The sequence below is a fragment of the Ascochyta rabiei genome, chromosome 5 (assembly GCF_004011695.2).
Source record: "Ascochyta rabiei chromosome 5, complete sequence".
In the NCBI taxonomy this organism is placed as follows: domain Eukaryota; kingdom Fungi; phylum Ascomycota; class Dothideomycetes; order Pleosporales; family Didymellaceae; genus Ascochyta; species Ascochyta rabiei.
This window is the reverse complement of record NC_082409.1, coordinates 1,356,917-1,370,608: the sequence shown is the minus strand read 5'-3', so window position 1 is coordinate 1,370,608 and position 13,692 is coordinate 1,356,917. Positions and strand designations below refer to the sequence as shown.

General features: G+C 51.2%; 6 protein-coding genes across 6 annotated transcripts, besides 2 other annotated features; 5 read left to right on the top strand and 1 right to left on the bottom strand.

Annotated features, from left to right (window-relative positions):
• Positions 1–853: 853 nt before the first annotated feature.
• Positions 854–2,282, top strand: EKO05_0003616 (uncharacterized protein; the record flags this gene model as incomplete). Its single annotated transcript, XM_038938613.1, has 3 exons — positions 854–951; positions 1,008–1,862; positions 1,916–2,282. 3 exons carry the CDS (start codon positions 854–856, stop codon positions 2,280–2,282), a joined length of 1,320 nt encoding a protein of 439 aa, XP_038800661.1.
• A 177-nt stretch (positions 2,283–2,459) lies between these two features.
• Positions 2,460–2,493: a tandem repeat.
• Positions 2,494–2,886: 393 nt separating this feature from the next.
• Positions 2,887–3,606, bottom strand: EKO05_0003615 (uncharacterized protein; the record flags this gene model as incomplete). The annotated part of the gene is made up of 1 exon (XM_038945322.1): positions 2,887–3,606. The coding sequence occupies one exon, from the start codon at positions 3,604–3,606 to the stop codon at positions 2,887–2,889; it is 720 nt and encodes a 239-aa protein (XP_038800662.1).
• Positions 3,607–4,603: 997 nt separating this feature from the next.
• Positions 4,604–6,082, top strand: EKO05_0003614 (uncharacterized protein; the record flags this gene model as incomplete). Its single annotated transcript, XM_038945323.1, has 1 exon — positions 4,604–6,082. The coding sequence occupies one exon, from the start codon at positions 4,604–4,606 to the stop codon at positions 6,080–6,082; it is 1,479 nt and encodes a 492-aa protein (XP_038800663.1).
• Positions 6,083–6,546: 464 nt separating this feature from the next.
• Positions 6,547–7,099, top strand: EKO05_0003613 (uncharacterized protein; the record flags this gene model as incomplete). Its single annotated transcript, XM_038938548.1, has 2 exons — positions 6,547–6,549; positions 6,599–7,099. 2 exons carry the CDS (start codon positions 6,547–6,549, stop codon positions 7,097–7,099), a joined length of 504 nt encoding a protein of 167 aa, XP_038800664.1.
• A 667-nt stretch (positions 7,100–7,766) lies between these two features.
• Positions 7,767–9,994, top strand: EKO05_0003612 (1-alkyl-2-acetylglycerophosphocholine esterase; the record flags this gene model as incomplete). The annotated part of the gene is made up of 2 exons (XM_038938265.1): positions 7,767–9,046; positions 9,097–9,994. 2 exons carry the CDS (start codon positions 7,767–7,769, stop codon positions 9,992–9,994), a joined length of 2,178 nt encoding a protein of 725 aa, XP_038800665.1.
• A 278-nt stretch (positions 9,995–10,272) lies between these two features.
• Positions 10,273–10,308: a dispersed repeat.
• A 1,232-nt stretch (positions 10,309–11,540) lies between these two features.
• EKO05_0003611 (uncharacterized protein) lies at positions 11,541–13,192 on the top strand (the record flags this gene model as incomplete). The annotated part of the gene is made up of 2 exons (XM_038938618.2): positions 11,541–13,038; positions 13,095–13,192. 2 exons carry the CDS (start codon positions 11,541–11,543, stop codon positions 13,190–13,192), a joined length of 1,596 nt encoding a protein of 531 aa, XP_038800666.2.
• Between the last annotated feature and the right edge of the window lie 500 nt (positions 13,193–13,692).

Here is a 13,692-nt window from a genome sequence, read left to right as displayed (position 1 = left end):
TGTTTTTCTCGAAGTTTCAGTAGCCGGCCAACCACTGGGCGTTGGCGCAGGTGTGCGTAGATGTTCATGTCACTGTCACGATCGATTTCTTTTCCTTCTCTATTCCTTTTGCGGTCTAGATTCATATACCCTTACTTTCATGTACTCAAACCAAGGCTATAGCTGATTTTCCTAGTCCAACAATACACGGCTTGATGCCTTGATAACACTGACACTTGATCCTGCCGTGGTGAGACGCTTCTCAATCGTGCAAACCCATGTGATCGATAGGGGGCAGGATTGCGCCTGAGACGTGGAATGGCGGTGATGCTTGGTGATGTAGATCAAACATTGCAATGTGCCGTCTACCAGGAGCAAGACAAGGAATGGCTAGCCTGGAGTCTGTCGATCCGAATCGCCACAACCTGACATGATGTCTTGCTCGGCGGAACACTGGCAGGTCTGGTGTTGGAGCCATTGTCATCGGGCGGAGCTGCACTGTGATGACCACTCCGCCTTCGAGTGCGGTGAGCAGTTGCACGCGTCGTGGCGATTAGGTAGGCAAGTCTGTTTCGGGGATTCGGGGGTACATCGGCGCTAGCAAGCGCTTGCCCTTGACGACCCTTGACCTAGACCACTTGTGTTAACAACTTAAGTACTAGCGGTGATGAGAGAGTTCATGCTGCGTCACATGCGAATTCGGGCGAACGTCTTTTCGGTGCCAAGAATGTTCCCCACGACCCCAGATTGAACCGGCTCCAATCGGCAGAGCTGCGCTGCCTCGGCTCAAGCCATCATCCAACTTGTCTTCTGCTCTCGTTTTTCTTTCTTCACTGTGAATGCTGCATTCTTGCCGTACATTGCACCACACACCATGTCGTCGATTTCCAGGACACTCAGGCCGCTGGCTCGCGCAGCCACAGCCTCCTCCCGCCGCTCGCTGCAACCTGCCATCTCACGCGCCACCCCACAGTATGCCATGTCTCCGGCGGAGCTCTCCCAAACACCAAAGCTAACCCGCACAACAGAATAAGATGCCTCTCCGCGACTGCCCCTCGCCGCGATGCCTCGGTCGACATCACCGACATCCCTCCTACGCCCATCACGCACCTCTCGGAAACCGAGGCGATGATGGGTGAAGCGGTTGCCAAGTTCGCCTCCGAGGTCATCCTGCCCAAGGCGCGCGAGATGGACGAGGCTGAAGCCATGGATCCGGCCGTGGTGGAGCAGCTCTTCGAGCAAGGACTCATGGGCATCGAGATTCCCGAGGAGTACGGCGGTAGCGGCATGAACTTCACCAGCGCCATCATTGCCATCGAGGAGCTAGCACGCGTCGACCCCAGTGTGAGCGTCATGTGCGATGTGCACAACACCCTCGTCAACACGGCCATCCTGAAGTGGGGGTCCGAGGCGATCAAGAAGAAGTACCTGCCCAAGCTTGCAACAAACACCGTCGGCTCCTTCTGTCTCTCCGAACCAGTCTCTGGGTCAGATGCCTTCGCACTCGCCACAAAGGCCACAAAGACAGATACTGGGTACAAGATCAGCGGAAGCAAGATGTGGATCACAAACTCAGTCGAAGCTAACTTCTTCATCGTGTTTGCGAACCTCGCCCCGGAGAAGAAGTACAAGGGCATCACGGCCTTTATCGTCGAGAAGGGCACAAAGGGCTTCAGCATCGCCAAGAAGGAGAAAAAGCTCGGTATTAAGGCGTCCAGCACCTGCGTCATCAACTTCGACGATGTTGAGATCCCCAAGGAGAACCTGCTTGGCGAGGAGGGTCAGGGGTACAAGTACGCCATCGGCCTGCTGAACGAGGGCCGCATTGGAATTGCCGCGCAGATGACCGGTTTGGCGCTAGGTGCGTTTGAGAACGCTGCTGGGTACATCTCGCTTTCCCCCTTTTGACATTCAACCACGATACTGACGCTACTAGATACGCATGGAACGACCGCAAGCAATTCGGCCAGCTAATTGGCGAGTTCCAAGGCATGCAGCACCAGTTCGCACAAGCGTGGGTCGAAATATGCGCTGCGCGCGCGCTCGTGTACAACGCGGCCCGCAAGAAGGAAGCTGGTGAGGACTTTGTCATGGACGCCGCCATGGCCAAGCTGTACGCTTCGCAGGTGGCGGGTAAGGTGAGTGGCCAGGCGGTTGAGTGGATGGGCGGCATGGGCTTTGTGCGCGAGGGGCTGGCGGAGAAGTACTTCAGGGATAGCAAGATTGGCGCTATCTACGAGGGCACGAGTAACATCCAGTTGACGATGATTGCGAAGCATTTGCAGAAGCTGTATACCAAGTAGATGGCCAGTTGGTGATGCTCTGGGCCCTCTAGCAAATAAAATCAGACTTGAAGCAACTATGCTGTTCTTGTCTCCCAACACGATGTATTTAAACTCATCTGTACCGCACTGACGCCCTCGCCAGCAGTCCCATATCACTACGGTATAGGTCAAGTCTTACGCCTGATTCTCGACAGAACACACACACACACACACACACACACACACACACTATTTGCGTAGCTCCGTATGGACTATCTTAGGTTGTAAGTATCAAGAAAAAAATCCTTACCGAGCCTTTTCTTTGCCACTTCTCCCTCCCTCTCTGCTCAAGCTCTGTGTTTTTGATGAAAAACGGGTGGAACGATAGGTCAGCCTCATGTGATAAGATTTGAGGGGGTGATGAATAGATAATATCGCAGAGAAGAATAAAACAGGCAGAGGTCAGAGACTGACTGATATCAAGGAGTTGACACAGAGATAGTAGGTGAAAGTCTACACTGACTTTGTTCATAAGTAAGGATCTGTCTATTTTCTAGGAAATCACTCCGATTCTTAGAGGCTCAGAGTACCTGATCTGCTCACTGTAGTGCACTATATCCACTTTGAACCTACCTGTTATCCCCTACTTCTCAGAAATAGGCCTCAGCCGAGTGCCCTTCCAGCAATGCTTCACTGCCAATTTACCACCTACACCACTCTTACCTTTATCGTCGACAACAGTACGTACCCCAACACCACGGTTTCCAGCGATTTTGCCGTGCGCCAACTCCGACTCTAGCTTATCCGACGCCCACACGACATCCGCGTCCTCACCATTCGCAGCAACCTCGTCGAGGCGCGCCGCCGCCTGCAGCTGCCAATCCGGCGACCTGCACGGCCGCACCACTGCGTCAGTATCCCTCAGCATGCCCCAGTCACCTACCTCGTTGCGCTTCATCAGCGTGTAGATTCTGTTCGGGCCATCCTTGTGCGTCGTCTTGCGGTGCGTGGTGCACTGGTTCGAATCCACGGTGAAGACATTCATGCACCGCACTCGGCGCCAGACGCCGTCTACCTTTTTGTCCACGGGCTCCAGGCAGCATGCTAGGCGGAAGGATTTGAAGTCAGACAGCTTCTTTCCGCCGGAGCTGCCGTGGTGGCCGCTGCAGAAGGTGGAGCCTGTCGCGGCGTTTTTGGTGTTGGGGTTGAAGGTGCTCCAGGTTGGGATTAGTTCGCTGAAGGGGAAGCTGGAGGCTGTGATTAGGTCTGAGTCGATGTGGGCTGGCTCCGTATGGAGTGTTACTTGTGCGGTCTTGGCTGGCTTGGGGGCGTTCTTGAAGCGCGAGAACCTTGACTTACCCATCTGGAGGTTATTTGTGAGTGCTCTGCGGCCCTTACTAGGCTTAGTGATAGCTAGTTAGCAGTGGTGGAGAGCTATAGTAAACTTTCCAGAAGTCACTATAGGAGATACCTGTCTCCTTGTTCGATCGAATCTTTAGTTCTCTGTAGAATTGTACACAAGGCGGTAGTGGTGAGGAAATATATACTCCTCACATGTGTATGATGTTATGAGCGAACACATGGCGAATACAAGACTGTCTTGGGATCATACAATGGTGATTATACAATGTCTTACGACTGTTCGAGACTCTTCTCCAGCTCATGGGCAGCATGATCGTTGCCAAAAGAAGATGTGGGCTCGGGACAGCAATCTCGTTTATGCTTGATGAACGTTCGTGAGTAGGCAGTATTGCCTTTCAAATCTGTATCAATACGATCAGCTCAGTTTTGTGTGCAGTTTCTCGGAATGAGTGCTAAATTCGGCACCGTACTACGTTTGCGACGACGGAGTCGCATTGTGTGAGCGAATGAATGTCGCACTGCAACAAAGAGAATAAGACACTGTATTGAAAGTCTTTAGGCCAGAGTAATGCGGAAAAACAGTTCAATGTACTGTCTTTGTGAAGGAGATGCGTCTTTATGCATGTGCAACAATGTACTCCTCATTTATACCTTTCTTGATCGTGATTCTTTCCTTAAGTTGAAGTCCCCCCCCCCCCCCCAAACCTCCATATCATAATCAAATTCAACTCGCGGTACCAGGTTCTTCTCCACAACAAAGATCAGTTCAGCACAACAAGACACTCTTTCTTAGTCGTGGCAAGCTACGCAATATTAGTGGGACGCAGCACTCACCACTTAGAAGAACTAACGATCCGAAAGCCATAATAATGTCACTCTCTATCGCAAAAATTTATAAAAAGCGAGAAGACAATTACAAGACTCGGCAGCCGTTGGGCCAAAGAGTATGTGATGCTTTTCTAGCCGTGAAAGCAAAGCTCTGGAATTTCAAACCAAAGATGGTACAGGAGCAGCTAGAAGAAGACCAGCAGAGCGTTGATTCAGAGAGACTGGATCTTGAAAGCGATGTTCAAAATGGCGATGACAAGTACGACGATGAGGACGACCCGCATCCTCGGTGTGACTGGAAAGCCATCGACGCAATTCCGGTTAGCCGGTATGAGGAGCTCGTCGCTAGAGTATGTACTCTTGAAGGGCCGCTCAAACCCACCAAGGTGCTTGCCCAGAACAAAGGCACTTTCAACGCGGTGGCCTTCGTTGGTGTCCTTAACCGCGGCAAGTGCGACAATTACATCGTCCGAGTGCCAGGGCATGCAACAGTTGCTCACTGGACAGCCAAGGACGCATACATGATGCAGCGAGAGTTCGAAATGATTGAGTATGTTCGCAAAAACACTTCAGCGCCAGTCGCCCAGATTTGCTCTTACTCGACCGATTTCACAAATATTCTCGGCCATCCATACATCATGATGACCATGCTACCAGGCAAGAGCGCATTCAGCGCTTGGTTCGACGAAGAGATCGAAGATACCGACGAGCCTTGCGAGCCTGATTCGGCGTTGGATTTTCGTTTCGGCGATATGCCATCGCCTGCGACTGAGAAGAAACGGCTTACCCTGCTGCGTTCGCTCGCTCGTATTATGGCTGAAATCAACAGTCTCTCTTTTGACCAAATTGGAATGCCCATCATCCCCCTCGACGACCCGGTCCAGCCTTCCATCGGACCCCTTTACCGATGGGATAACACAGGCAGCGATATCTACACCTCACGTCCACCCTTGTCCTCAACTCAATGCTATGTCTCCGAACGACCCACTTTAAACTCGATCAAACCAAGCAGAGCACGCGGTGCTCTCAAACTTCTCGACATCATCTTCAGCCAACCCGTCTTCAACGCTCCTCCACATCTACCCGAATCCTTCACTCTCCATCACGCCGACCTCGATCTCCAAAATATACTAGTAGACAAAGATGGAAATGTCACTGGCATCATAGACTGGGACCGCTGTCTTGCCGTCCCTCGCTTCATCGGTGCCTCATCCGCGCCTCTCTTTCTGCAGAAGGACTGGATGCCAGCATTCCTCAATAACCTAACCACAAGCCCATACATGGCATTCACAACGCACCGGTACCGACAGATCTACGCCGCTGCACTCGCAGAGTACGGCTGCGAGGATGCAAAATACACGACAAAGTCAGCAATGTATCAGGCTGGCGTGATGAGCCTCTACGATTCAGATGACGGCGACGTGATGGATATTTTGACAAAGGTGTTGCGCTCGATACCGCATTTCCGATCAGACGTCGACGAGTGTTTGATTGCGTTTGGGAAAGGGTGGCCAGCAGGAGAAGAGATAATGCGGCGTGAGCTGCGTAAGTTATTCGAACCGGAAATGCCAGACTTAGAGGTGCTGCGTGATGCCGAAGCTGGTATTGCTGCGGTTGAATGGATGCTGGAGTTTCAGTATGAGATCTAATCGGCACGGCAACTGTATATTGTAAGAAAAACTGTACATTTTGATAAAGATCGAAAATTGCATAGATTTCATATACTACCATTGTTGGTTGACTTGGCTGCCATGGCTCGCTGCTACACATGCTGAGAGAAGCTGGCTCTTGTGGCCGATAGCCTCGCTCAAAACTCGTGCTAATCATGTATCGTTACTCCTATTACCCATAAACATAGCCACAGGCGTCTTCTTCACTGTAAATATACACATGGAAGTATCCAGGCCAGGCCGTTTCAATTCTGGTAGAAAAATAAACACACCCTCTCGCAAGTCAGGTTTGATGGTCTGTAGCCGGCTTTTCCTGGGGTGTTGATGTTAGATGACGGACGGTAGTGGGGCGTAGCGGCGACGCTAAATTAGATAAGCGGCTGAATTTCTTCTACACGAGTCTCGCATGCGCACGATTTGTTTCAATCGTCAGTAACAGAAGCATGGTATGTTCCTTTAGGGGATTTGATGTTGTATTAGCTGACAGCTTCCAAGGCGCCTATAAAGAAACGCACGACAGCGAGAGCGAAGTCGGCGCGCGCAGCCCGTCCAGTGCCTGCGGCAGCTCCCAAGCCAGATGAAGCCGAGGGCGCGTTCGCATCATCGAAAAGAGACAAGCTAAAAATCAAGCACTCGTCGTTCGTCAGTAAGATCGAAAAATCGGCTGCGAAGTCGCAGAAGCGGCGAAGACCGAACAAAAAGCTCGTAGCAAACCTCGAGTCGCTCGCCGATGCGCTGCCAGGGCTAGAGGACGGAGGAGCAGACGGGGAGGTTGAAGTTGGGCAGGCCAACATCCAACGCAAGAGTTTGAAGTCTAGACCAGGAGCTACAAAGCGAAAAGAGAAGCTGGTCAAGTCGGAGATGGACCGCTTCAACAAGAACCTAGCGCAACTGGCTGGGAGCTCAACAGGCTCTGGAGTGCAGGACCGATGGGCAGCGCTGAAGAGCCATGTGCAGAACACTATGGAGGTTAAGCCTGAATTTACACAGAGCTGAAAGGTCGAGGTGGGTTTGGTGCCGAACAAATGATACCCAGACGGCGGTAGGAACTGCATCGTGCAATCCAGCAAGGTCAGCCTTGAATCTTACCATCTAAGAAGCATAGGGCAAGTTTGAACATTGTGAAAACATGCTTAAATCCAAGCTGTCTACGTGTGTCGCCCACCTGCAGGTTGGGACTGTGCTAAGCTTCATCGATTGAAAAGCATGACAGTCCATGCCCATCGAGATACGTGGCGGCGCTAAAACAATGGTAACACGCACCTGGACACACAATATAAAGCCTACATCGTGAGCCTTGTTGGTTATTATGTATGGGCTTCCAAATCATCGAAACTAAAAGCTGCGAACGAGTGGCCCCTGCTGCCGATCGCCGAAAGTATGACATCACAAGAAATTTAATCTCAGACTACAACAACACTTAAACACTAAGTGTCCGAGGGAGCCGCACCATATCTTTGCACTGCCCGCCTTCAGGTCAACAAGGATGTTTGAAGCCCTACTTCGCTCTGATAAGCACGTCGCGGTGTGCTTCGTAAGGCAACCCTACTTTCACTATCATCTCATTCTCGAGCGTTGAGTACACAAACGCCTTTGCTTCATATTCAAGTGGTTCTTTGGCAGATATACAAGACTTGCTCTCTATTGGTTAGCGACACTGATCATGTCTTTCCTTGAGCGCAAAACAACGCGCATTACCGGAAACACGCCTCAAAATGACCGTCGTAACTCCACCATAGGTGGGGGGTCGTCAGGCCAGGTTCCTAATGCAAAGAAGCCTCGCTCACGACCCCCGAAATCGCTACGTGACCGTCTTCCCTTTCCACAAAGTACACTGCCTCCTTCGTCTGGACCCTACTCGATTGCGAACATGGAAATCGAGGTGCCTGTCGAGAATCCACGAACCATATCTGACATAAAACGAGACGGGCGGCATCTGCTGCAATTGGAGACGGTGCTTTTCACACTCTACTATCCTGCAGCTTTTGGCACTGGCGAAGGGCAGGACCCAGCAGGGCACAAAGACTGGAGTCGCGAGACTTGGCTCCCTCGACCGCGCATACAAACAGCAAGAGGATATGCGCACTTTGCCGGCGTTCCGGACTGGACGTTGATCAGTTTCTTGGGTGCAACTTCCATGCTCACTAAGCTCAGAGGCTTCCGTAACAGCCCGCCAGCTACACACTGGCCGCCCGAGGGCAATTCCAAGAACAATGGGTACAAAATCAAGAACCAACAAGGGCCGCCTCCAAACGGTCATGACGGGGAGCCGGTATTCCCCCTGCTGATGTTCAGCCATGGTCTTGGAGGCACAAGGACAGCATACTCCAGTCTGTGCTCCGAGTTTGCTAGTTACGGCTTCGTTGTCTGTGCGGTTGAACATCGTGACGGGTCAGGTCCAAGGACATTTGTCAACCACAGAAAGCAGAAGACCAGAAGTAAAGACCATAAAGGAGGGGCAAAACCAAACAAAGCGGACTGTGGAGGAGACAAAGAATGCGAGCAGGAGTGGAAAAGATGGAAAAACGTGGACCATACCGACGAAGAAATAAGGAAGGGAAATCACCACATCGATTACATCTTTCCTAAAGGCAACCGAAAGGACACAGCACCCAACAATGAGCGTGGCGTCGACCAAGAATTGCGGAACGCTCAGATTGAACTACGATTGTGTGAGCTGGAAGAAGCCTACAATGTCTTGAAGAAGATATGTGCTGGAGATGGCGAGGAGGTTGCCCGCCAGAATTTACGTAGCGAAGGCTTCGTCGGTGGGTCCTCAAGAGGCCTTCAAGGCGTTCAATGGGGGCAATGGAAAAACAGATTTCACGTCGACAAGATGACCATGGCCGGGCACAGCTTCGGCGCCGCCACTGTGGTTGAAGTTCTGAGACACACAGATCGCTTCAAGAATGTACAGGCTGGCATCATCTACGATATCTGGGGGTAAGCGATGCATCTTCATAATATGCGTTCATTGATTGACAGAGTGCTAGTGCGCCTATTAAACCACCTGCGGAATCTCCTAAGCATCGCATCCACCTGCCGCTGCTGGGTATCAATAGCGAGGCATTCATGTATTGGCAGCAAAATTTTGATGCTGTCATATCGTTAATGAAGGAAGCTAAGGATAGCGGAGCGCCAGCATATCTTCTCACAGTCCGAGGATCGGTACACATCAGCCAGTCGGACTTCTCGCTGTTATACAAGGGCGTCACCAATCTCCTCATGAAGGCTACGGTACACCCACAGAGAGCAATCGACCTCAATGTAAGCGCTTCACTCGAATTTCTTCGTCTCGTAGCTCCGGATGCTGGCTCTGGCAAAACTTTGATCAATCGTTGCATGACCTATGAAGGCTTGTTGGAAACCGAGCTGCTCGAGGAGGTACCCGACGAGCACCGTCCAGCCGATCAGTGGATAGCAGCTAGACTAAAGGTCCCCCACGAATTTCGTACACGGCTTACTGCTGGAGTGCAAAGGAGATTCAAGCGAAACGAGAAGGGAGAAACAGTCCATAGGACAGGGGATGAAATTTGGATGCATTTCAAGCCCACGGCGGGAGAGCTTGAGCGATGGATTCAAGAAGATAACCGGGGTGAGGAGAGGATTGATTCTGACCACGCCACGAAAACGGGCCCATGGACAGATAATCCCGCCACACATGAGCCTCATGGCGACAAAGACGACTCGAAAAACAACGGACATGGCGATCCATCGTGTGCAGATGCTTCGTCGAAGCGATCGTTATCGAAAGACATTGGCAATAGAGCGAACGATGGAGTAGAGTCTAGCAGTCATACAGGACTAAGCAAGGATGAGAACAATTCTACGCTCAAGAATGATAGAGAAGAACAAGGACGAGCCTACGTTGCGGGCGATAGATCACAGTAAAGGGAGTCGGCGCTAGCTACATTGTAGTCCTGGGTTTCCAAGACAACAAGATGATAGCATTCTAGGCAGCACTTTGCAGGTTTGAGTTGATGTCACGGTAGTTGATATATGTTTTGTGGGTGGAGAAAGCATGTCAGGGACATGGACCGAAGACACGAAAACTCTTGTTATTGATCTAGTCCAATAAGAGTACATTTAGCTGCTGACTGTCCCTGTCGTCTCCCTGTGCGCAGCTGTAAAAGTTTCAATGCGTGGGGCTTGATCATTAGCCACTGCGCGACCCACTCACAATGCTTATGCCAGCTACCATAGTACGCGCGAATGGACCTTGAACATGGTATAGCAACAAGGAATTCGCCTTTTGAGATGTACCTGCGATGCCTCTTAAACTGCGCTGGAGGAGAGCCTTGCACCACGTGACCGTACCCCAGCCGGGGTGGCGCTGGTAGTCTCGGACTCTCGGTCTCATTCTTACCGCCTCTGAATAGTAATCATCTCCCAACATCAGCCCTACTCGAAAATGACCATTACGGCAACCTGGTAAATTATGCAACTTCGGCCGTAAGAATCAGACCGCAACTGAAGGCTAGATCTCTCCCAAGCTCTGTTTTGGCGAAGCAGATAGCTGTTGTGTCGTCAGATCATGTCGTTTTGACTGCGTGATTGTGTCGGTCCTTTTTGTCTGCTCCGCAAACGTCCAATCTCACCTGAACAACCAACGTTTTCCTTAACAGCACTCCTGACACACCTCGACTTTAGGGCTCATGGCAGCTACAGACTAATTATCGTCTCGATCTACAGAGGCTGTGCTTGTGCAACACGCGTGCGGAATCCTAGCCCTGCAGCCGCCGAGCGGGCATTTGCTTATTGCTAAGCGTTGCATTACTTCGGTCCATCCTTATCCTTCATTTTCTCTACGACGACTCTCTAAGGGGCTGCTTGCAACTGGCATACGGCGCATTACATCACAGATCTGATCGTCCAAAGTCCTAGGCAGTATTGTGGATGCAAAGATACTACACTTCGAGCCGAGCGCTGCCACATACGGACCGACGCAACTCTTACCTACAATCACATTTATTATCGACCCTCAAAACTCTGCAGGACCGGACCAAAAGGGAAAGGCTACCATGAGTGACACAGTAAGTACAGCGCGTCCACGCAAACGTTCTCGTACGAGCGACGATGCTGCCGATGTATCCGTTGTCTCTAGAGGCAAGAAAGCCAGAGGAAGGCCACGAGTGGTTACCGAAGATTCCACTGCTGCAGACGTGAGTACTACCTGATTCATCTGATCCTAGCTTTGCATGACACTCTGTATCTACCTCCCGCTACTGGGATCCGAGTCGCGTAAACACAACGCTGATGCATGTACTAGCGTCGAAGAACACAGATCCGTCTCGCGCAACGTGCATACCGGCAGCGTAAAGAAACAACCATATCCTCACTCAGACAGCAGAGCTCGCGACTACATGCCATTGTCGACCAGATGAACAGGGCTTTTTCGCGTTTCAACGAAAATGCCGTTCGATCAGGGCTTCTCTTAATGAACCACGAGCTTGCAGCAGAGCTCAAACAAGTGGCCGAAACCTTCTCCAACTGCATAAAGGTAGCCAACGAACAAGTATTGGATAGTGACGAGGAAGAGCTTAACGAGACCGGTTCGAAGCGAGAGAATCATCCTGTTGCACCAGCTGCTGCACTCTCAACCCAACAATCACGAGCAATCGAATCCCCACACACCACTGAACGGCCATGTTTACGCGTCGACGCTTCACAACCCCAAAGCTACCTCTCATACATCTCGAGTTCGTCCTATAATTTACCAGAGCCAAGCGACGAATCTATTCTGGTACGTCGACAGTTTACTGTGAGCGAAGCGCTGGATCAATCGCGCTCAACAGTTACATCCACTCAATCACATCGTACGGACGGTCAACCACAAGCACAACAGCAAGAGCAGGAACAGCCACTTCCATTTGGTCTGGTGGACCTTCCAAGTCGCGAGCAGTCCCCCTTTGTACCTCCATACATATTTCCTGTCGACATCCCTGCCATGGGCGCAGAGCTCCCGCCAGCGCCACGCCAGTCCTTGAAAGTAACAACCTCACGTCCTTTGACTACGACATTGAGTACTAAAACCTTATCTCCAGCCTTCACGTATTCGTATGACGAGGTCACGTTTGCACGCCGGCTGACGAGAGCAACACTTGAAGCCGGGTTTCTGCTGTTAAGCACAAATATTGTAGACCCAGCAGTGTTGAACTATAAGTTCAAGTTATCCCTACCGTTTCTTACACTCGAAGAGATTCGTGATCGTTTCAGGATCGTTCTTTCTCGCGGTGTTAATGAAGACCTTGACTGGTATGCCACACCTTTCCTTCATCTTGGCGGTGCCGGAACGCACTACCAACGGCGCGACGCTTATGGCAAGGCCATACCGTTGAGGAACACTTGGACGGTGCGCCAAATCGGACCATTGGAAAAGCGTATGATCAGGGTGGAGAGCGTTGCAGGTGGTCAAATTCAAGACTTCGAGGGCATAGATCTTGATAGATTCGAGGGCGAGTGGTTTGACCCGCACGATGTGCAAGGTTACCTCGAAGAACGGTGGCACTGCAGGATCGATCCAAAGAGCTCATTCGCGGAATGCTTAATTGAGAGCGAAGACGTCTTCTCGGACCATGAGACGGGAAGCCCAAGTCTGAGTCGCGGGTCGACAGCCAGTTCTCAAGAGTTACCAATCAGCCCTTCAATTTCACATGCCTTCAACGCCTTCCAGCTTCGATATGGCCTCGATACGTTGTATAATAACGCCTCGGCACCAAATTTCCTCGCAGCTCCGACTAAGCAAAGCTTTTTAGACCTATCCTTTGACCAAACATTGGGTCTAGACCTAGCACCTAGCTTTGACATGGGCTTTGCTGCAAATAGCGGATTCGGTACACTTGGCCTCAGTATGATGTGTGAAACCGAGCAGCTCCCTGTATTACGGCAGAAACCAAAAAAGGCTGTGTTGGTTGATATTTCAAAACTCATTGAGAGTGAGTCGAAATCACTCCCTATTTTGGTTACATTTGGCAGCTGACAACGAGCACAGAACTCATCAAAGAGGCTGTCTGCATAGGTCGAGCGCCGGGGTTCAGGCGAAAGGATGTCGATGTCGCTTTCAGAGAAGCTCTCATAGCTGCGTATTGAGGGTGTGACTTCTCAGGTTCCTCGTTGCGATGGGTCAAAAGCCTATGGAGGTGATCAATGTGAGTCTTTCAACGAAACGGCGTTTGAATTACTTGTGTGTTAAAGCTGTTGCACAGCACGGGTTTCCACGCTGTTACGACTACATGTGCTGAAAGATGAGCTCAGGTCACACTAATTTCCATTAATGGGTTGACAAACTAACTGTCATGATTGCTGTTCTGTTCAGGCAAGCAAGGTATTGCCAAGCCGCTAGCCGCTTAAGGCCAAGCGGAGCCCGCAGGAGTCAATCCGTCAGGCACTCCTGCGAACGAACCCCAGTACACTCACCTCAGACCCCACGACGAACACCGTGAAAGTACTCGCACCCGTCGCACAAGACCCGCCGTCTGCAAATCCATATCCATAGTCAATATACACAAGCGCAGAAGCTTCACGAAGCGCGCGCACTCTGTCGTACCTGCAGCCCAGCTGTGACGTCTGTCTGGTCTGCTGTAACCGTC